This window comes from Danio rerio, chromosome 1, assembly GCF_049306965.1.
Source record: "Danio rerio strain Tuebingen ecotype United States chromosome 1, GRCz12tu, whole genome shotgun sequence".
Classification (NCBI taxonomy): Eukaryota; Metazoa; Chordata; class Actinopteri; order Cypriniformes; family Danionidae; genus Danio; species Danio rerio.
The window spans coordinates 8,667,501-8,691,818 of NC_133176.1; the positions used below are offsets into that span (position 1 = coordinate 8,667,501).

Genomic DNA, 24,318 nt, shown 5'->3' on the forward strand with positions numbered 1-24,318 from the left:
ATGTAACTGACAGAGTTTAAAATCTAAAAAAAAAAAAAAAAAAAAAAAAAAAAAAAAGTAACACTTAAAGTGAGACACTGCAGGCAAATTTTATTAGGTATTATTTTTTTGTACATGTGCCAATTTTGCCTATTTTGGCCTTTTTCTGTCCAACGTAATGTAATGTTTGTGTTCTTTTGTCACATTTGCATGTTCAATCATACTATTTTAGAAAAATGTTAGTGATTCTTAGTGTCACGTTTCTATATATTGTAGTAGCTAATATTGCATCCTATTGTCTTGCTGTGTTTTGCCTTAACAGTATACTTGGAAATAATGACTCAGCTGAAGTCTAGTTAAATGATCATGAATAATCTTGTTTCATGCCGCATAATAAACATAAAGCACTGAGACTGGTGTGTTATTTCATTACACAGTGAGTTTGAGAAGTAGCTTAAAGGAGCAACACTACACAGAAACTAAAAAAGCGCTCTTCTGCTTTTGAAGATCTCCATCCAACACTGAGAAGAGCTGTAAAAAATGGCTTATTTAAGGCCTTACAATTCTCATTTTTCCGTTGCATTAAATGTGTATTTCGTAGATGGCTCGTCTCTTTGAAAGTCCTTTAAAGCTGCTAACAGGACGTGTTAATGGCAGCTGTGAGTGGGTTCATTGTTTGGGCATGGCTAAAATGAATGGCTTCATCATGTCGGAGAGTGGTTTGTTTCCTCTGTCGACCCTGAAGATGTTTTGAAGCGTCTCCGACAGCCTTGCAGCAGGAGCTCTGGGACTCCATCGGCCTCAGATGCTGGAGAATGAAAAGAAAGTGAAAACAGTTGATGCAAGATGATGTGCGGCGAATCACCAGTGGATTGCAGGGAGAGAAAATGATTCCTTTTAAAGCATGGACACATTTCTGGAGCAGCAGAGGTGATTGATTTGCTGGAGAGAAATGATAGGAATCAAGAGGAATTTGGTGATGGTTGATGTGATTCTAGTTAATGGGTTAATCAATGATTGAAAATCAGTGTGTGTGTGTGTGTGCGCTTGTGAGGGTGTGCACATGCATGTGTGGTTGTGATCCATATTTTATATATTTTTAAAATATATAACAAGGAGACAAGGTGGCTCAGCGGTTAGCACTGTCAGCTCACAGGAAGAAGGTCGCTGGTTCGAGTCCCGGCTGGGCCAGTTGGCATTTTTGTAAGGAGTTTGCATCTTCTCTCTGTGTTGGCGTGGGTTACTAAATTGGCCATAGTGTGTGTGTGTGTGTGGTGTGTGTGTGTGTGTGTGTGTGTGTGTGTGTGTGTGTGTGTGTGTGTGTGTGTGTGTGTGTGTGTGAATATGAAAAATAGGGAAAGAAATAAAAAATAGGAAAAAATAAGAAAAAGTAGAACGAAATAAGAAAAAAATAAAAATAAGAAAAAAAGGAAAAATGTGAAAAATAAGAAAAAAATAAGCAAACGTAGGAAAAATAAGAAAAAATAAGAAAAATAGTTAAAAAGGAAAAATATTTTTTAAAATACGAAAAATTGGGAAAAAAGAAAAAATAGGACAAAAACAAGAAAATTCTGAAAAAATAAGGAAAAATCTGAAAAAATAAGAAAAATGTTACAAACAAGAAATAATAGGAAAAAAGGAAAGAAATAAAAAATATGAAATCGAAACAATAAGTAAAAATATATTTTAAAAATAAGAAAAAATACCACAAAAATAAGAAAATAATTAAAATAATAATAAAAAATTAAGAAAAAATAAACAATAAGAAAAAAAAGGAAAAAAAAATAGACAAAATTGGAAAAAACTCTGTTGGAAGTTAACCCCATGATACCCTTTTAAAGTATTAAAATTAATTCTTTAGGGAGTTGCACACCAGATGCACCTCACGGTGACGCCTCTGTGCACTATGCATTTTAGAATTCTAAACATAGATTTTGATTAGGGTACGCACACCAGCGCCGCAAATCGGCGGCTGTTGTTGGCACCCAGCTGACTCAGGACACTGTTTATATTTCTGCTGCGCCACAGAGCGCCATCTGAATAGTTTCATTTTAAATTTAACGTTTGTGCGTTTGGGAACAGTCATTGCGTCTGGGAACAGAGATGAGGTTCTCAAGGTGTATGCCTTGGCACTAAGTGACAATCAACAAAAAATGAGGTCAGGAATCTTGGTGTAACTCTGGAGTCAGATCTGAGTTTTAATAGTCATGTCAAAGCAGTTAGTAAATCAGCATACTATCATCTCAAAAACATTGCAAGAATCAGATGCTTTGTTTCTAGTGAGGATTTAGATAAACTTGTTCATGCTTTTATCAGCAGCAGGGTGGATTACTGCAACGGCCTCCTCACTGGCCTTCTCAAAAAGACATTCAGACAGTTGCAGCTCATCCAGAATGCTGCTGCCAGGATTCTGACCAGAAGCAGGAAATCAGAGCACATCACACCTGTCCTCAGGTCTTTACACTGGCTCCCAGTTACATTCAGAATAGATTTTAAAGTATTACTACTTGTCTATAAATCACTAAATGGCCTAGGAGCTCAATACAATACAAACCTAACAGATCACTCAGATCTTTAAGATCATTTAAACTACAAATTCCAAGAGTTAAGTTAAAGCAGGGTGAATCAGCCTTCAGCTACTACTCCCCTCGCTTCTGGAATCAGCTTTCAGAAATGATCAGATGTGCTCCAACATTAGGTACATTCAAATCGAGACTGGAAACACATCTGTTTAGCTGTGCCTTTACTGAATGAGCACTGTGCTGCATCCGACAGATCACACTAGTATGTTTTTCTCTTCTTTTTCATTATTTTATAACCCGTTTTTAACACATTTTAATATTTTTTTTCTGTTTTGAATCATTTTTATTATTTGTTTTTATTTTCTTATTCTTGTCTCTTTTATTCCTGGTTATGTAAAGCACTTTAAATTGCCACTGTGTATGAAATGTGCTATATAAATAAACTTGCCTTGCCTTGCCTTAACATATGAATGTGCGTGTCTAGTGTGCGATACTTTTAATTGTCATGTGCTCGCCGTGTTGCAGCACTGAGGTGTGCAACCTGCTTTAGATTTGTTTTGGGTCTCAATATTTTGCTATGTACGCTAGTGTCATTGTATGCTATGAATGTATGCAATTATTTATCAATTTATTTGCACAGACAGACAGACAGACAGACAGGCAGGCAGGCAGGCAGGCAGGCAGGCAGGCAGGCAGGCAGGCAGGCAGGCAGGCAGGCAGGCAGGCAGACAGACAGACAGACAGACAGACAGACAGACAGACAGACAGACAGACAGACAGACAGATAGATAGATAGATAGATAGATAGATAGATAGATAGATAGATAGATAGATAGATAGATAGATAGATAAGACAGTGTATCCCCATCTCTCTTTCTTTGGTAAGACCAAATGGAAAAAAAGCTAGCTATTTCAGCCCTTACTAAAGTTAACCTCATAACTCTCTGGCTAAAAGCAGTCAGCCACTCTGGGCATGTGGAGGGTCAGTGCTTGTGAGGGGTTATTAATAGGAGGAACAGCAGAGGAGGATAAGGGCAGAAAAATCTGTGATATCAGTGACGCTCTTCACCCACCCATCGCTGGCACTCTAGAGCTCTGATACTGGCAAACACACAGGCATGTCGGGCAGCTTTGTGTAAGCACAGCTGTGTGCATATGAGCACGGCCCAACAGCTCCTGCCTGTGTTTTCACATCAGATAACTGGACATGCACTGAAATATCTCTTTGTCCAGAGAGGGCTTTGATTCAGTGTTCATTTGGAGTATATGAAGTGTAAACAAATGTTTCTTATGGGTGATTCTCAAAAATGTATTATACATTTTTTACAGAGAAAAAAAAAAGTTCTCTCTTCCTCACTTGGTAATTCTTTATTGTAAAGTATTTCTAAAGCTCATTCATTTGTTATCCTGCATTAAATTTGAAAGTTTTTTTATCATTAAATCTTAATTATAGATGTTTTTTACAGATGTTATTGCAGTAATAAGAACAATTTTTGTTGGGTTAAATTAGTGAGAATAATGTTGTTGTTGTTTTCGTTTGTTTGTTTGTTCATTTATTTGTTTGTCGTTTGTTTGTTTGTTCATTCATTGGTTTGTTCATTGGTTTGTTCATTAGTGCATTGGTTTGTTGGCTTGTTGGTTGGTTGGTTTGTTCGTTCGTTGGTTTGTTCATTGGTTTGTTTGTTTGTTGGTTTATTGGTTGGTTTGTTCATTCATTTGTTGGTTTGTCTGTTGATTTTGTTCCTTGGTTGATTTGTTAGTTGGTTTGTTCTTTGATTTGTTGGTTGATTTGTTTGTTGGTTTGTTTGTTAGTTTGTTGGTTGGTTTGTTGGTTTGTTCGTTGGTTTGTTCTTTGATTTGTTTTGTTTGGTTTGTTGGTTGATTTGTTGGTTGGTTTGTTGGTTGGTTGGTTGGTTTGTTATTTGATTTGTTGGTTTGTTGGTTGGTTTGTTTGTTTGTTGGTTCGCTTGTTCAATTGTTTGTTTGTTGGTTTGTTCTTTCACTCACTCATTCATTCATTAATTTTTTCCTGGCTTAGTCCCTCGCCACAGTGGAATGAACTGCCTTCATTCACACATAGTTTATTTAGTTATTCGTTAATTTATCTATATTTAATTTTTGAAAGCTAATCAAGTGTATATTTACGAAATTATATGACAGCTTTTGTGTATATATTTATTTCTTTTATTACTTGTTTATAAAAGATAATATAACAGATATTTCCATTAAGAAGTTTATTAATGTAATGATTTATAAGTATGTTTTAGTTTTTGTTTGTGTTCATTCATTCATTCGTTTATTTTGTATGTTTATTCATTATTAATTTATTGGTAACACTTTACAGTAAGGTTCATTAGATAATGCATTTACTAACATGAACTAATCATGAACAACACTTGTTTAGCATTTATTAATCATAATTGAACATTTACTAATGCATTATTAACATTCAAGTCCTTGCTTGTTAACATTAGTTAATGCACCGTGAGATAACGAACTAACAATGAACTACTGTGTTTTCTTTAACTAATGTTTACCAACATGAACCAATACATTAGTAAATTTATGGTTTTTGTTTGTTTATGTTAGTAAATGCCTTAAATAACATTAACTAATGAACCTTATTGTAAAGTGTGACTAATTTATTTAAGCTAATTAAGTGGATATTTGTGAAATTTCATGACACCTTTTATTTATTTATTTATTTATTTATTTATTTATTTATTTATTTATTTATTTATTTATTTATTTGTTTGTTTGTTTTATTCATTTCTTTGTGAAAGATAATACAATGTATGTTTGTTTGTTTATTTAATGAAAGGTAATCAGAGGTTAATTCATTCAATTATTCATTCATTTATTTATTTATTTATTTAGTTAGTTAGTTAGTTAGTTAGTTAAGTAATTAGTTAGTTATTTTATCGGACAATGATATTTGGCAATGGTCTGTCTGTCTGTCTATCTATCTATCTACTGTATCTACCTATTGTACAGCTATCAGACTAATCATGCATATTTGTGAAGATTTTCTTTCTTTCTTTTGCTCTTTCTTTCGCTCTTTTGCTCTTTCTTTCCTCCTTTCTGTCTTTAATAGCAGCAGGGCTTCTTCCAGATTGAAAGTCATAATCGTAAAGAGAAGCTTGTGAGCTCAAACTCCATGAATGGTAAATAAAGACGGTTGCACTATTAATGAGGTACTTGAGCATTATTGCAGAGATATGAAACACTGGCAGAGGAATGAGGCCCGTGGGATTTGTACTCTGGAAGCAGAAAGATGACTGCCACATCTTCTGAAGATTTATTTACACACTGAACGCCTGCCAGATTCGCTTGCCCCGGCAGTCATTTTTTTATTTATTATTTTACAAGGGCCCGTTTGACTGGAGCTCCTCGTAACTCAAGCTCAGTCTATCAAATCAATAAGCACCATGTTTGAATGTGATTTAGAGAGGTAATTAGAGCTGTTAATTGTTTTCATTACTCAGACTTGGCTGATGGCTGTCTGAGGAGTTCTCACAAACTGCTTTGTGTCTGTCTTCGGGACAGGGAGGTGTTTGACAGGCGTGTTTTGAACAGTAGAGTACTCCTGTTGTTCTATTTTAAAGGTTATTGGCTTTGTTTTGAAGGTCATCTACAATAGATTTACATAATTTTAAGGTCTGAAACAAGTTTAATTTTCATATTGCACACATCAGCTATTTTTCTCACAGTGTCTGAAATGGTTCATACAAGGATCTGGTCCGTGTAAACTGAGCCTTTCTGACAACTCTGCTCTGATTAGTCAGATCATAAAGTTTCTTGTTAAGATGGATACAGAGAACCAGTAATATTTATTTAATTATTTATTTGTTGTATTATCTATCTATCTATCTATCTATCTATCTATCTATCTATCTATCTATCTATCTATCTATCTATCTGTCTGTCTGTCTGTCTGTCTGTCTGTCTGTCTGTCTGTCTGTCTGTCTGTCTGTCTGTCTGTCTGTCTGTCTGTCTGTCTGTCTGTCTGTCTGTCTGTCTGTCTGTCTGTCTGTCTGTCTGTCTGTCTGTCTGTCTGTCTGTGTTATATTTTGGATTGGACCAGACTATGATAAACTTTAGGACAAATGGTACCATTGAAGTAAAGTGAATATTACGCCACTAATAGTAATAATACACCAATAAAAGTAATATTGATAATTATGCTGCGTAAGTTTCTTCAAAAATGTATCAATTACATAATTACGTAATTAAAATTGTATTTAAATCACTTTCCTTTTTTTTTCTGAAAAGTAATTCAACTACTCAGTCAGTAATTGAACTGTACATGGCTCACTTAAAATCTTTATAAATCTCAATGCATAGACAATAGAAATGAAACTCTTTGAATTCTTTACAGTTGAATCAACTATAAATACACAAACTATAAATACACCTTACCTTACCATTCACACATTGCTGAGTTTTGTTTCAGTACTAACTTTACGAAGAGTTTTCCTGGTTTATTTTTGATCCTTGCCTTGTTTCTCGTATTGAAAATTTGCCGCCTTGTCTGACCTCTCGCCAGCATACCGACCACGTCTTTTGGATTTCCCTTGTAATACTGTTTTGTTCCTTTTTATGACCCATGCCTGTATGACCTTGATTGTAATACACTTCAATTGGATCTGCAAGTCTTTTGTGAGAGTACACTTTGTAACAACGTGCAACTGTTTGTCGGACAAATCGAACCGTCTTTACTTATGAAGTTAGTTATTATGCGGAATATCTTAACAAAAAATATAAATTTCTTTCTGCTAATTACACTGTTTTAATAACGTAATTAACAATCGATTGCCTTTGTTGAAGTAACTCACCCATCCCTCCTCGCATGCATTATAATCTTTAAAACATTCCTGCCTTAAATCAAAGTTTAAAAATAGGGTCACTTTCACAGGGTGGTGTTGTTGGGGCGATAGTGATAGATGTTCTCTTTTCTTGACATCAGCCACTCAACAATACTGATAGCAAAGCGAATCAAAGCATACTGTAGAGCGCACTATCTATGAGCTTCTTCTTTTTTTTCCACCATACAATGAAAGCATATTTTGACCAGAGGCTGTCAAGCTCTTGTTTGCCTCGTGTCATGGAGAGTGATAGGATTTGTTCTCCGTGCTGTATAACCCTGCAGGATTTGTGGAAGTTATGTAGATGGCTTGAGAAGGGCCAGCAGTGATCCCCTCATGCTGACCCTATTCAGAGTGACAAAGCTCTTCATCAGCCAATGGGATCTCTTCATGCTCCAGTGCCTCGAGTGGGACAAATGAGGGTGACATTGAGCCCAGCTAATGCCAAAGCTTCTTTTAGATGAAGTGTCAGGTTTGAAGCTCAGCAATTCAGAGAGTTCATAACCAATGTTTTTTTTATTTATTTTTTTTTATTCTTTGATGAGCGTTTCACCTCTTAACCCTGTCCGGTGTTGAGGAAGCTTGTTTGAAACTTACCTTAAGGTATTAATAATTAATCCCCTTTTAAGGCTAGTAATCTTTCAATGCAACTGGGCTGCAGTTCAGAGTCAGGTTTTTATTCTAGCATTAAAAAGGGTTTTAGCTTTCTGGATTTAGTTTTGATTAACTACTGACCTTTATGCAGGCTTTCGTGTTCAATAACAGGTAATTAAATGTAACAATTAACACCATTTATACTGGCAATTATTAAGATATTAACTGTTAATTATCACTTATAAAGTAATCCTAATCCTCCCCAATGCCTAGATAGCTACTACCTTACTAACTGTTACAACCAGATAACTAGTAGTTTATTGAGCTAAACATATTAGTTAATGGTTTATTAATGGTTTGTTAATAGCATGAACTGTACATCATAAAGTGAGACCAGTAAAGGATATATAAATGCCTAACAATAATAATAATAATAATAATAATAATAATAATAATAATAATATTAATAATAATAATAATAATAATAATAAGAAGAAGAAGAAACAATTAAATAAATAAATAGATAAATAAATAAATAAATAAACAAATAAATAAATAATTTATGATTATGATGATTATAATAATCATAATATTGTATGATAAAAATATATTATTATTGTTGTTGTTGTTGTTGTTAATATTATCTCTTTATTAGCACTTATAAAGTAATCCTAATCCTACCCAATGCCTAAACTACTACCTTAGTAACTATTAATAACTAGCTAACTTGTAGTTTATCAAGCTACAAATTTATTCATTTTTTTACATTTACATTTCAAGACACCAGTATTCATTTTAAAGGGACATTTAAAGGCTTAACTAGGTAATTAGGTTAGGTTGTACATGACAAAACAAATATTGAACCAAGTACAATTTTTATTTCTCGTTACTTTATAGTGCATAACTTTTTATATTCTTTTGCAACAAAACTTTAGACCACAGTAAGATTAAAGTGTCTTTTTTCCAATGATACCTAATTTTTGTTTGTAGCTCAGTAGGGTCAAGAAATGTTACTATTTAAATTTAGGTAGGTGTAAATCCACATAAGTGAGTGCTGGCTAACAGGTTTAAGGCTAAACTAAGATAGGGTATTTAGGCAAATCATTGTATAATGATAGTTTGTTCTGTACACAATCGAAAAAAAAATATTGCTTAAGTGAGCTTACAACTTTAACCTTAAAATGTTTTTAAAAAATAATAAAAACTGCTTTTAATCTAGCTGAAATTACTAAAAAGACTTTCTACAGTTTCTACAAAAAAAAAAAAATATATATATTATAAAAAATAATTTATATATGTATATATATATATATATATATATATATATATATATATATATAATATATATATATATATATATATATATATATATATATATATATATATATATATATATATATATATATATATATATATATATATCATAAGAAATACTTTGAAAATTTTCTTGCTCTGTTTAACATTTTTGGGAAATATTTGATGAAGGAATAAAATTCACAGGAGGTGCTAAACATTTTGACTTCAACGGCAAGTTCAAGATTGTTTTGGAGGACTGAAATTGACTAAAACTACTTCAGTTACATAAACTTTTATTCTTCAGAGAGCAGTGTAATTTCCAGCACAATTATGGCTTCCAGTTTGCGTTGCTTTAACTTGTGTTCACACAACTAAAGCCAACACTCGCAGTCATCTGCCCAACTGTCCATTTGATGAAAACACAAACATGCAAACACTGGCAGCACCCCAATAAACCCCAAAAATCTCAGAATAGCTTCAGCTTCAGATGAATTATTCAATTGCATATCTCTCTTCATACCTAAAGACTTCAGCGGTGGAAGTGATTGATGAAGTGCGGTTGAATAATTTAGACTTGTTGGAGTCTCATGGATCTGCCAACTGGACCAGAGGCTCAGGAAGAGAAAAGACGGGAGAATAGAAGTCTTGCTGCAGATAGATGGGGGAGAAAAAATAAAAACCGTGCTCAGATATGAGACGACAGAACAGCAAACGTGTTTCTGCTGGAAGCATTCAGGCTGTTTTCAAATCTCAGCCAGAATTTTTGTGTCTGCATGAGAACTAGTGTCTGTGAGGATTTTACACAAACATGACTATGTTCACTGTGAACATGATTTAAAAAAATAATCTGACCCATCAATGTGGTTGCAGTGACAAATCTTTAGCTGGGAAATGCATACAGCCATCTAAATGAATCAGGATTAACTCTTATTTGGACAGAATTACTGACTTAAAGGGATAGTTCACACAAAACTCAACATTCAGTCATCATTTACTCACCTTTTATTTGTTCCAAACCTTTTTTGACTTTCTTTCTTCTGTTTGAACACAAAAGAAGATATTTTGAAGAATGTTGGAAACCTGTAACCATTTACTTCCAGTATTTGTTTTACTTACTATGGAAGTCTATGGTTTCCAATGGCTTTCTTAAAAATATCTACTTTAGTGTTCAACAGAATAAAGAAACTCAAAGATTTAGAAGCATTTGAGGAGAGTAAATAGAAAGTAAATATTGTCATTTTTTTCACTTTAATCAATGATTTTGCTCCTTAGAATGTTTTAAACAGGTGAAGAGAAAAGACGAGAAAGTCTTGCTGCAGATAGATGGGGAGAATAAAATATAAATCATACTCTGATACGAGATGACAGAACAGCAAATGTGTTTCTGCCGAAAGCATTCAGGCTATTTTCAAATCTCAGCCAGAATTTTTTTGTGTCTGCATGAGAACTAGTGTCTGTGAGGAATTTATATTTGATTTTTGAATCCGTCAATGTGGTTGCAAAGACAAATCTTTAGCTTAGAAAGACATACAGCTGTCTAAATTAATCAGGATTGACTCTTATTTGGACTGAATCCGAAAAAGAAAGCCGAAAAGAAAATGAATGAATGATTGAATGAATGAATGAATTGTCGTAGACATGTTAATGTGTGAATAATTATGGATATTTCTAAGCTAATTATATATTTTTTCATTGCGTTCTGAAAGAAGGCAAATGTTAAGTCATTAATTTGAGAGCTCTTAAAAAGACAATAGTTAATTGCTGCAATTTGCATGTCGTTGGTTGCAATCCATGAATCAACATAGACAGATACAAACACAGACTCTTCAGCAATGATGCATAAACACTCTTTACAATTCACTGGTTGATGCTTTGCATATGTTAGGCAAATTAACCAATCAGGTTGTTTTCTGTGCAGTCAACAGTGTGCCATTAATTGTAGTAGCCTCTTGGCCAGTACAGTACCTGATCTTCATTTCATCTTCTGTATTTCTGTAGAGCTTGTCAAGATTGAAGATTAACGTAGATGAAGATCTGGTAAACTATAACTGCTTCAGGCCAGTTCAGTTTAGTTCAGTTCAGTTCAGTGTAACGCGAATGTTACTACTGATAACAGTGTGAAGTCGAATATCATCAGGGAATATCATCAGTGTGTGCGTGCGTGCGTGCGTGCGTGCGTGCGTGCGTGCGTGCGTGCGTGCGTGCGTGTGTGTGTGTGTGTGTGTGTGTGCGTGTGTGCGTGTGTGTGTGTGTGTGTATGTAAAGAGAGAGAAATGTATTGTTTCTATGTGCAAACCTTTATTGTGGCATCTGACTATCTATCAATTAATTAGTTTGTTTGTTTGAAATTTTCCATAGTTTAAATAGTTAAAAGATTTGACTTATTTTCTTATTGTGCATTATATTTATGTATTTTGTTCAATAGTTTTTTTCTGTATTTATTTATGTTTTTTTATTTTGTTCAAGTAACCCTTGTAAATAATTTTGAAAAAGCATACAAAGCAAACACAGACATATTTTTGTATATTTGTTACCTGGTAAAAATATTTCCCTGTACAAGTCGTACTGATAACAACATTTGAGGAAACTTGTCTTTATAAAAAAAATACATACCTCTATAAAAAAATCCATTATTTTACGAAAAAAAGTGTAAAATGACGGTTGTTAAATTCAGATATATACTGTAAAATAACAGACGTTTAACAACAAAAATGTCCTTACATTAAAATTTCCGGTAAATTTCTGTAATTTAATGTCTGTTATTTTACGGTAAAGTTCTGTAATTTAACGTTCATGATTTTACGAAAAATGTCTGTAATTTATTTTCGTTATTTCATGCTAAAATTCTGTAAATTAACGTTCGTTATTTTACTGTTAATTTCTGTAATTAAAGTTTTGTTATTTTACTGTAAATTTCTGTAAATTATTGTAATGTAAATTTCTGTAATTTAACACCCATTATTTTAAGGTAAATTTCTGTAATTTAATGTCTGTTATTTTATGGGAAATTTCTGTAATTTATGTCAGTTGCTATATGGTAAATTTCTGTAATTTATCGTCTGTTATTTTACTGTAAATTTCTGTAAATTAACGTCCGTTATTTTACAGCAAATTTTTGTAATTTAATGTTCGTTATTTTACTGTAAATTTCTGTAAATTAACGTACGTTCTGCTAAAAAATTACAATAAAATATTTTTTTACAGTGTACTTGCTTCTATTTGAATGTGAGAAAACCTTAATATATGCATAGTATTTATTTATTAAATATGTTGAAACATTTTCGCAAGTTGCCCTTCCTTCAGAAAACTTGCATAAAAATGTTTAGAGTGTTTTCGCTGTTGTTAATTTAATGAAAAAATATTGAAATAAAAAAAATATATAAAATAAAAACAAAGCAATAGAAGATAGAATGTGCAGAAAACTAGCCAATTTAAAATTTAGGAAATATATGCATATGTTTTATTTTTATTGTTGTTTTTATTTTTCAGATCACATAGTCAAAGTACGTTTGTTTTGCAGGAAATGATAATGAAATCATGTATCATCAGAGCAATGAAAACAAATCTCTGTTTATCTGCAATGTGACATCTCACCTTCTCAGTTAATTCATTATGACCTGACATTTCCTCCTGTCTGTTTTCAAAACATTGACTCTCTTAATATGCCCGAGCTCATCTCCATCTGTTCAGCAGCATTACGTATGCACTGTCACTGCTGCGGTAAAGCAGGCGAACACATGCCGCTTTTCTCCTGGTCCAGGGCTCGCTCTACTAGCCACTTTCTTAATGCAAAGACACATGGAGGGCAGGTCCGAGCTCTGCATTCTGATCCACTGCTCCTTCAGCTTCTTCTCGCCTGTTCACAGGGGAATGAACCAATGATTACTAATTAATGACAAGCTGTCAAAGACTAATTTGAGTTAGTGATATGAATAAACCACCATGAAAAGAGCAGCGCAGTTGGTTACAAGCATGTTTGTGATGCTTTATGATTTTAATTTGCATAAAAAGACGGTCAATAATTTATTTATTTATTTATTTTTTTTTTTTTGTATTTGTGTGTGAATATCTTTTCTCCCTCTGTCTTTTCTAAAGAGATTTGATTTATTTAAGTGCCAGGTTTTGTTTAGTTGGGTTGTATTCGTTTGGTTTGTTGGTTACTTTATGTATTTGCTTGGTTGGGGACTTATTTACATCCGTGCCCTAGACATGTCATTTGTTTAATTAATTTATTTTTTTATGGCCAAGTCTTTGTATTTTTTCCTTGATTGAAAATTAAAATGATTTATTTTATTTTATTTTATTTTATTTTATTTTATTCTATTTTATTTTATTTTATTTTTTTTATTTTATTTTTTTTATTTTTGCTTTATATATTTATTTATTGTCTTATTTTTATTTATTTATTTATTTTACTTATTCATTAATTTTAGTTTTGTATTTTGTATTAATTTGTAATTTAATTTAATTTAATTTAATGAAGCAGGAGGAATGATTTGCAAAATAATACATAAATTAAGTTAATTAAACTTTTTTTTTTTTGCAAATCATGCCTTCTCCTTCATTAAAATGAATTTAATAAATTTATAATTAAATAACAATAAAATAAATAAAATAAATACATAAATAAAAATAAATAAAATAAAATAAATTATTTTAATTTTCAAATGAGGAAAAAACAAACAAAGACTTGGCCAAACAAAAAATATTAAATTAAACATGTTATAATATATAATATATAATAACAACAACAACTATTATTATTATTATTATTATTATTATTATTATTATTTATTTTTATTTTTATTTTTTTTTGTATATCATGCCTTCTGCTTTATTGGAAAAACTCTGACAGTAACCGCTGACCATTAGCTTCCATAGAAAGAAAAAAATAAATGCTATGAAAATCAATGGCTACTGGTTACCAAAATTTTCTGTGATCAACAGAAAAAAGAAACTCAAACAGGTTTGAAGCAACTGGAGGTCAAAGATGACATAATTTTACATTTAGCTGATCTATTCCTTTAACCATCAAGATCTGTAATTTTTTACCAACTTCACTAAATAAAATGGTGTTCATTTTAATCATGCTTTGTTACTAAACAGCAATTTAATTTTATTGCTTGTCCAACAATAAATAAAATAAAAAAACGACATCTCTTAGTTTATTGTCTATTGTGAGTTTGGTTTTGGATGATTTTTTGGATTCTGGCAGCTGAGTAACACTCACATTTGCATGTGTAATTCTCTGGCAGGCTGTTGTGCCACTTTGCGCTGTGGTCCTATCACTTTTCCAACAGATACCAGATGTAGTCACTCCTCTGTAGTAATTTGTTTGGGAAAGTGAGTTAATTATTGGCTGTGCCCTAGTCTTATTGGGTCTTGGAAGTGCTGCTCTCTGTAATACCAATTATTTGAGTATCTGTCAAGAAGTGAAATGTATAAAGGAGTAAATTAAAGCTTTTTTCTCAAGTAGAAGTGCGATAATAACAGTATTTATTTTACTAGCTTTGAGGATGTTCACATCAAGAACAATAATTATGAAGATAACTACATTACCATTCAGACATGACACAACATAATGTTCTGCATATTATCAGCTAACATTGCAGGGTTTTTTTCCATCTCCTGGAATTTTTTCTTTCTTTTTTTTTAAGCAGGTTGAATTCTGAACAAGCTGTTAGTGTTGTAATGTTCATCAGCTTAAAAAAATGAATGAGAATTTAATGGTTTCATATCATTATAGATGTGGATCTGCTGTTTGTTTGTTTTTTTTTTTGTTTACTATTTTTTTTTTTTTTAGAACTATTTTTATTTATTCATTTTCCTTCTGATTTATCCCTTATTTATCAGGGGTCGCCACATTAGCCGGCAGCTAGCTCTCTCAGATGGTCGCCTACTAAAGCTAAGCAGGGCTGCGCCCGATTAATACCTGGATGGGAGACCACATGGGAAAGCCAGGTTACTGCTGGAAGTGATGTTAGTAAGGCCAGCTGGGGGCATTCAACCTGCAATCTGTGTGGGTCCTAATGCCCCAGTATAGTAGAGGGGACTCTATACTGCTCAGTGAGCTCCATCTTTTGGATGAGACGTTAAAACGAGGTCCTGATTCTATGTGACCTGGATGTCCGTCGAAAAAGAGTAGGGGCCAAATTAGCCCACTGGTCTCTGTCCATTGTGGCCTCCTAACCATCCCCATATCATATTAGGCTTCATCACTTTGTCTCCTCTCCACCAATCAGCTGGTGTGTGGTGTGCGGTCTGGCGCAAAATGGCTGCCGTCACGTCATCCAGGTGGATGCTGCAAACTGGTGGTGAATGAGGAGATTCCCCCAATGTGTAAAGTGCTTTGAGTGTCCAGAAAAAAGCTATATAAATTTAAGGAATTATTATTAATTATTATCAGAACAAACCACTACTCAGTCATATGTCTTACACATAGGGTGCAACCCAGAACTAGGACACACCCATAAGCTCTTATTCACACACACTCATATACCACGAGCAATTTGGTTCATCCAATTCACCTATAGCGCATGTCTTTGGAATGTGGGGGAAACCTGAGCACCAGGAGGAAACCCTTGCGTACATGCAAACTCCACACAGAAATGCCAACCGGGACTCGAACCAGTGACCTTCTTGCTGTCAGGTGACAGTGCTAACCAATGAGGCACCATGCCACCCAAAACTTTCTTTATTTGGGTAACGCTTCTCAGTAATGTTAATTCAGTTAGTTAATTCATTAGTGAACATGAATTAACGACGAACCACACGTCTGTGAAGCATTTTTTTACATTACCTTTAAACATACAATACATTGATGTGTTAGTTATTGCATTAGTTCACATGAACTAATAGTGAATGATGACTTTGTTCAGCATTACATAATTTTTGTTAATGTTAACTTACTCTTATTCTAATGCATCTCTTTCACTCAAGAAAAATCACAGCAAGAGCTGAGAGATATGACACAATGCATAAATGCCCATTAAACAATTATGTTTAGCAGTTTACATGTGTTTGTTGCCTATTTTTTTCCCAGTGCTGGGTTGCGACTGGGAGGCCATCCACTGCATAAAACACATGCCGGAATAGTTGGTGGTTCATTCCACTGTGGTAACCCCTGATAAATAAGGGACTCAGCCGAAGGAAAATGAATGAATGTTGACTCTTAAACACAATATACATGTTAAACTAATAGAAGATTCATAGCAGAATGCTCAACTTTGTTTGGTGGCCAATGGCATTTTATCACAAGTTTATGGTGTGTCATTCACCAAATAGTGACTGTTTGAACAAGTGACTGATTTTAAAGTGTATTTTATAATGTAAAACAGAGGTGTCCAAACTCAGTCCTGGAGGGCCGATGTCCTGCAGATTTAAGCTCCAACTTGCTTCAACACAGCTGCAAGGATGCCTCTAGAATGCATAGTAAGAGCTTGATTAGCTTGCCCAGGTGTGTCTGATTTGGGTTTGAACTAAACTTTCCAGGACACCTGTGCTGTGTCCGAAACCGTACTACACAGTGTCCGCCTACTACACAGTGGGTACTGCATTTGAATGTAAACGTACTACTCGGTCTTAAGAAAAGTACGTTCTATACTGTATGAATGTGAAAAGTATGAATGGAATTCGGACGTACTAAATCCGCCATTTTGTCGTGGTCACGCGACCTACCTGCGTCATTTGCGTCGCTTCACTCCCATTCATGAATTCGCTCGCGGGGCATCATGGGATAGAGCAGCGTGCATGGGATGCGCACTCCAGAATCTCGCCGGACGTAGTAAGTCATCCGGGTACTTCTCGCATACTGATTTTCGAATTCTATGAATTCGGACATACTACTCGGCTCGCATACTGATTTTAGCGTACTATATAGCATGGAATATAGTATGGAAGTATGCGGCTTCGGACGCAGCCCTGCCCTCCAGGACCGAGTTTGGACATCTCTGGTGTAAAGGGAGGGATGCTTTAGATTCTAAAGAGCATTTGATTGGACAAAAAAACAGATAAGATATCAAAACTGCTGATCCCAAATTCATAGAATTTAAAAATAGTGCCATTGTTTTTAAACAAATTGACTAGCACTGTAAAAACAGAAGGGTTCCACACAGTTCATTCACGTTGTCCCAACACAAATCAGTTAAGTTAATTGGTTTTGGCAAATTTAAGGACACATTTACAATTAAGTTGTCCCGAAAACTTTTAAGAATTGTGTTGTTTCAGCTCATTCTAATAAGTAGTTTGAACAATTCTCGAGTGTATAAACAAAGACTTTAAATACGCTTATGAGTAAATTCATTACATTATAATGTATGTACTGAACATGGGGCGGCACAGTGGCTCGGTGGTTAGCACTGTCACTTCACAGCAAAAAGGTTGCTGGTTTAAGTCCCGGCTGGGCCAGTTGGTATTTTTATGTGGAGTTTCTCGCTATGTTCATGTGAGTTTTTTCCGGGTGCTTCGGTTTCCCCCACAGTCCACATGGGCTATAAATGAATTGGATGTACTAAATTGGCCATAATGTTGTTTATGTGAATGCAAGAGTGGGTGTTTCTCAGTACTGGGTTGCGGCTGGAAGGGCATTTGATGCGGAAAACATATGCTGAAATAGTTGGAGGTTTATTCCACTGTTGTGAACCCCTGACAAAAGGGACTAAGCCAAAGAAAAACGAATGATTGAATGAATAAATGAATGAATGAATGAATGAATGTACTGAACATGGTTTACTCTAAAACTGCATGACCAAAAACCAAACACAAGCATTTAACAGATGCACACTGCAAAGGTTCATTCTTATCCAGTGTGCCTTTCTCTCTAGAGGTTATGAGTAATATACGTCTTTTATATCATTTGATCCCTATGTGTATCTTTCAGTGCCCTCACTATGCACTCATTAAAGTGGGTGTCTGTGGATAATGGCATCTTGAGGAGTTTGTTGCTTTTCCGTCTCCTTTGTTTCTTTTCAGGCTGTAAAACAACAGTATGGCTTAGATTTTGACAGTTTGTGGGCAAAACTATTAGTGGAAAATATAAATGAATGCACCTTTACATACAGTACTTGTGAAAACCTGAAGCATACTATGAGCTTTAATCTGTCATGTCATCATACAAAGCACAGCATGATTAAAGCAGCATTTGAGTAAAGTGTACAGTACAGAGGTTTATTCCACAAACAGAGATATATTTGTATTTGTCAGAGAAAGCAAGAAAATGCCCCTCACACACACACACACACACACACACACACACACACACACACACATAAAGAGAGAGAATGGCCACCAGCATCACTAGTCTCAGTCTATTATAAATTCAGCTGACGTTCCTTCTCGGTGGTTTGCAATAAACTCTTTACAGTCTGTTCAGATCGTGTTTTTTTATGCACTTAGAAAAAACAAAAAAGCGGAAAGATGTATTTCATGCTGTTGGAGCGCATTTATTAAATTAAGCTTTATTACAAGATGCTAGATTATAGAATCTCAATTGCTAGTGCCAACGCTGAGCCAGAGGAAGCATCCACTTATATTAGGAAATATCTGGTTGCATTGTGCAGATAACAGAATACATTTACTATAAAGAAAAGCGTTCCAATATAGACTCTTGTCAACTGAAGACTTATTTACGAGGAGATGGTATCACCTTAATTACTCTGAATTGTATTTTGCAATACCCAGAGGACATTTATTGTATTGCTCAGAGGTTGATCAGTCAAGACCTAATCACAGTTGTGCTTTATTGATTTTAAGGTAGACGTTTTACCTACCTGCAGTCTATTTCCGTAATAAACATAAAACAACTGTATGACATGTAATAGTAGTTCCATTTTACGGTAGCTGTGGTTGCCAGTGTTTTACAACAATCCGTCAGGGTTTTAAAATAGCTAAATGAACTAATAAATACCATCTATAGCAGAGATGCTCAAAGTAGGCCCCATCTAAAAAGAGAGGTAGAACGATAGGGACGTGGTTAGGGCGAAATTTTGGGTCTGTCTTTGACAGAGATTGTGTTTTCAAATTGAACGTAACCTTTAACTTCTTAAAGTTTTATGGCTGAGGTGCACAAAAAAAAGCCAACTGAAATTTTTGATTAGTTGATATGATTTAAAGCAACATTTTCTAATTATTTTTAAATATTATAGAATAAAATAGGAAATTACCCAAGATAAATTAAATATACACGGTTTGGTATACATTCGGCCCACAACCCTCAATCAGCTTTGATTTTTGGCTCTTTACAGAGAAAAAGTTTGGGCACCCCTGGTCTGCAGTACAGTAAATCAAGGCACAGACTATCATTATTAGATTTTAGATTTTTTTTTTTTTTTTCAAATTTAAGCTGATTGAACATAAAACAATTAAGTTGTCTCCAAAAACCTTAATATTTATGTTACTTTAGCTCATTTTAAATAAGTAGTTTTAACAGGCAGAATAATATTTAAATGATATTTTATTAATATTTTTAATTTAATATTAATTTAAAATAATTCTTGTGTATTTTGTGTATTTCCCAGACTGTAAAAAAAATGTCTTCATGTTGTCCCAGCACCATTCGATTAAGCTAACACCATTGTTTTTCCAAATTGAAGTTGGTTGAACATAAAACAATTAAGTTGTCCCAAACAATTTAAGATTTGAGTCGATTCAGCTCATTTTAAATAAGTAGTTTATAAGTATAGTAGTTTTTCCTGCAGTTCTTTGCACAACACTAAATATATAACACAAAACTATTCATTAGTGTCTATGATTTATAATCAAATACCCAGCGAATACATTCTATATCGACGTGAAATGACATTGATATTTTGTTGTTTTAGGTTGTGTTGGAAAGTGACCTAAATCTAACGTCGAACCAACATCTCAAACTAACGTCATATTGACGTCAAACACTAAATACTATTTATTCATCAGGTATGGCAACCAAAATCTTATTGGTAACTTCCACACAATGCCAATCTGTAACTTTTTTAGACGTTGATATTTAGTGGGTTTTAGGTTGTGTTGCAAAGTAACCAAAATGTCTGTCTAAAGTTGGACATTGACATCGGACTGAAGTTGGGTTCTGACATCAACCACTTTTTCACTTCCAAACAAAATGCAACATTATACGACGTTGAGGTACAACATCAATCTGACATCATTTTGATGTCCTGTGCCTGCTGGAGTACTTTCAATTAGCCTGGGCAGTATTTGTCATGTTCAAGAGACTGAACGTTATTTAAGATCCTGATAAACTGACACCAAAGCTCATATTCATTATTTAATAAATAAATAAATTAAAAAAAACACAATGAGTTGGAAATACTTTTCCAAAGATATGCTAATAACAAACATCCAGACACTGTCCATGCTGATAAGAGCAATGTTAAATGAATATGTAAATGAATATGTGCATTCTTCTATCTCGAAAAATAAAATAAACACTCAATGAAAAAATGACAGTAAAAACAACACTTCAGTTCTTATAGATATGCATATGAATATGTTTGCACAAGCTCTGCAATCCACCAGCAATATGTTGACAGATGAGGTCATTAAAACCATAGTGATATTTTGATTACAGAGACACCATACAGAATGGCTCTTACGTCTTAATTTCACTTCAGGTTATTCACACCTTCTCAATAAGAAGGTGATAATTACATATGAATTCATACAAATGCCCCCTTAAGGGTCATTGCTGGAGACCTCATTTGTAAATTGTTTTTGCTGTTGATGTTTAACCTGTATGTACTTTTTCACTGACTGCCAAGGTTTTGGTATGTAAGTGAAGAAGCTTTCTAAAATTGTTTTGTTTTTTCCTTTTTCTCTTCTTTAGGTAAGGTTTCCATTTCATCCTGTGTCCTTCACAATGGTCATTTCCACAAGAAAGAGTAGGTCACTGTTTTTTTTCTCCTTAACAATACAAAGGCATATAAAGTTAGTTCTTTAAAAAAAGTTCTCCAAACAGAGGAAGAGTCATCTGAGTCAGAGAATTTAGGGATTCTTAACACACAAATCATACTATTTCTGCTTGAAGTCAATAAGATTTGTCTAATTGTTCTTTGAAATGAATTAATATATGTATTATACTATAAAGTCGGCTCTGATGGATGGATGAATGGATGGTTGGATGGATGGATGGATGGATGGATGGATGGATGGATGGATGGATGGATGGTTGGAGGGTTGGTTGGTTAGAAGGTTGAAGGGTTGGTTGGTGGGTTGGTGGCTTGATTTGTTTAGTGGGTAAATTTGTTTGTTTGGTTGGATGTATGTCTGGATGGTTGGTTGGTTGGTTGGTTGGTTGGTGGGTTAGTGGCTTGATTTGGATGGATGGATGGTTGGTTAGATGGGTGGTTGGATGGTTTTATGTATGGATGGTCGGTTGGTTGGTGGGTTGGTGGCTTGATTTGGATGGTTGGTGGGTTGATATGTTTGGTTGGATGGATGGATGGATGGATGGATGGATGGATGGATGGGTGGATGGATGGATGGATGGGTGGATGGTTGGTTGGTTGGTGTGTTGTTTGGTGCCTTGATTTGGTTGGTTGGTTGATTGATTGATTGATTTATTGCACGAATAACCTCTTCATGATGAGTTTTTATGAATATTTACTATAAAGTATGCACTATTGATGACAAAGGATGGCTGTTGTTTCCATTATAGAGGACAAATATTGTTTTAAAGGGAACCTATTATGCAAGAATCACTTTTATAAGGGGTTTAAACAAATTTGTTTGGCACCAGTCTGTAAATATACCCAGCTTCTAATAGTAAAATTTTATCAATTGTATTTTTTTATAATCACACTTACATTTTAATTGACATCCGTCCTTTGTACGTGGAAGACCTGCCCATTAGTGACAATCTCTCCCTAATTAGCATAGGACATTAGTCTTGTTTCTAAATCTGCCAATATGCTGATGCATTTGTAGCTCCACCCTCTTTTGAAAAGAGCTCAATCTCTGTTGAATTTGAAGCAACAGTCACTGAAATAACAATCAGAATCAAAGCCTGTATAAATGGCCCAGTTTCAAAGAGTTATAAAACATTTTTTGTGGGCATATTGAGCTGAAACTTTACATACACACTTTAGGGACATTAAAGACTTATTTTACATCTTGTAAAAAGGGGCATAATTCATTAGGTCTCCTTTAATGTGGATTGATATTGAGCAAATACAGGTTTCTGCGTTATTTGTCAAGGCATTTTGGGAAAGAGAGTCATGGTCTATAAATGAAAACCTATGTGCTGTTGATGTAATCTGGAAGTTTTTTATTTATTTGAGCTTGCCTTGCTCTGAGCTTTGTGGGATGTTTTGAACAAAAAAGCCAGTCTGGCCTTTGAGCCACATATGATGGTAAATGATACTGTCTGCCTCCACATGTCAGACCTTCAGGCTCGGTCAGCAAGGCCAAGCAGCACTGGCCTGTGGAGAAATCAGCAGAGGTCACCGTCATCCAGAGAGATGAGATGAACACAGCTGATGTTAGCAACACTGCAGCATGATCAAAAATCTTTAACTTTTACATTTACTTTTTGGATTTGGTGGTTTAAACCAATCCTTAAAAGAAGGTAGATCGTACATATCTAGCTTTTTGAACAGTAAAAGTGTACAATCAAACATACTGGGCATACATTCACAACATAAATCCAACTATATGCATAATATAATGTCTCATTTTAAATGAATTCCCCTCATTGATTTTGACAAAATTCGTAAGACAAAAATGATTAATTTAAGTAAGCAAATAAATTGGTGGGTTGATTTGTTTGTTTGGTTGGATGAATGGTTTGTCGATTGGTGTGTTGGTTATTTGGTGGCTTGATTGGGTTGGTTGATTAGTGGGTTGATTTTTATTGGTGGTTGATGGATTGATTGATTTATTGATTGATTGGTTGGTTTACTGTTTAGTGTTTTAGTGGCTTAATTTGGTTGGATGGTTGGTTAGTTGGTTGGTTAGTTGGTTGATTGATTTAATTGGTGGTTGTTGGATTGATTGATTTATTGATTGGTTGGTTGGTTTATTGTTTAGTGTGTTGGTGGCTTGATTTGGTTGGTTGGTTGCTTGGTTAGTGGGTTGATTGATTTAATTGGTGGATTGATTGATTGATTGATTGATTGATTGATTGATTGATTGATTGATTGATTGATTGATTGATTGATTGATTGATTGTTTAGTGTGCTGGTGGCTTGATTGGTTGGTTGGTTTATTGTTTAGTGTGTTAGTGGCTTGATTTGGTTGGTTGGTTGCTTGGTTAGTGGGTTGATTGATTTAATTTGTGGTTGGTGGATTGATTGATTAATGGATTTTTTTGGTTGGTTTATTTTTTAGTGTGTTGGTGGCTTGATTTTGTTGGTTGGTTAGTGGGTTAATTGATTTTATTAGTGGTTGGTGGATTGATTGACTGATTGATTGGTTGGTTGGTTGGTTTATTGTTTAGTGTGTAGGTGGCTTGATTTGGTTGGTTGTGTTGGTTGGATGTATGCATGGTTGGTTGATTGGTGGGTTGGTGGCTTGATGGGGTTGTTGGGTTGATTTGTTTGGTTGGATGGTTTGGATTGGTTGGTTGGTAGGTTGGTTTATTGGTTGGCTAGTAGGTTGTTTGGTTGGTTGTTGGATGGATGGTTAGTGGGTTGATTTGTTTGGTGAGTTAGATGGTTGTTTTTTTGTTTGTTGAGTTGGTGAATGGATTTGGTTGGATGAATAGTTGGTTGGTGGGTTGATTTGTTTGGTTAAATGAATGGTTGGTTGGTTGCTTGCTTAGTGGGTTGGTGGCTTGATTTGTTTTGTTGGTTGGTTGGATGATTGGATGGTTGGTGGCTTGGTGGCTTGGTGACTTGATTTGGTTGGTCGGTTGGTGCGTTGATTTGCTTGTTTGGTAGGATGGATGGTTGCTTGGTTGGTGGATGGATGGATGGTGGGTGGGTTGGTTGGTTGGTTGGTCGGTGGGTTGGTTGGATGGTTGATGGGGTCTTGGGTTGGTGGCTTGGTTTGGTTGATTGGTTGGTTGGTTGTTGGTTGGTGGGTTGATTTGATTTGTTGGTTGGATGGATGGATGAATGGATGGATGAATG

At 34.5% G+C, this 24,318-nt stretch overlaps 1 protein-coding gene across 3 annotated transcripts in view; it reads left to right on the plus strand.

The window, feature by feature from the left end:
* Nucleotides 1–24,318, plus strand: part of si:ch73-383l1.1 — a 258,616-nt gene that overhangs the window by 58,141 nt on the left and 176,157 nt on the right. The window contains exon 2 of one of the 3 annotated variants that reach the window (XM_068220987.2): nucleotides 21,075–21,129. The exons of the other annotated variants lie outside the window; for them this stretch is intronic. Within the exon in view, the coding sequence (XP_068077088.1) occupies nucleotides 21,108–21,129 (22 nt within the window). The 5' untranslated portion in view covers nucleotides 21,075–21,107. The remainder of the gene's footprint in view (nucleotides 1–21,074; nucleotides 21,130–24,318) is intronic. 3 annotated transcript variants of the gene reach the window in all.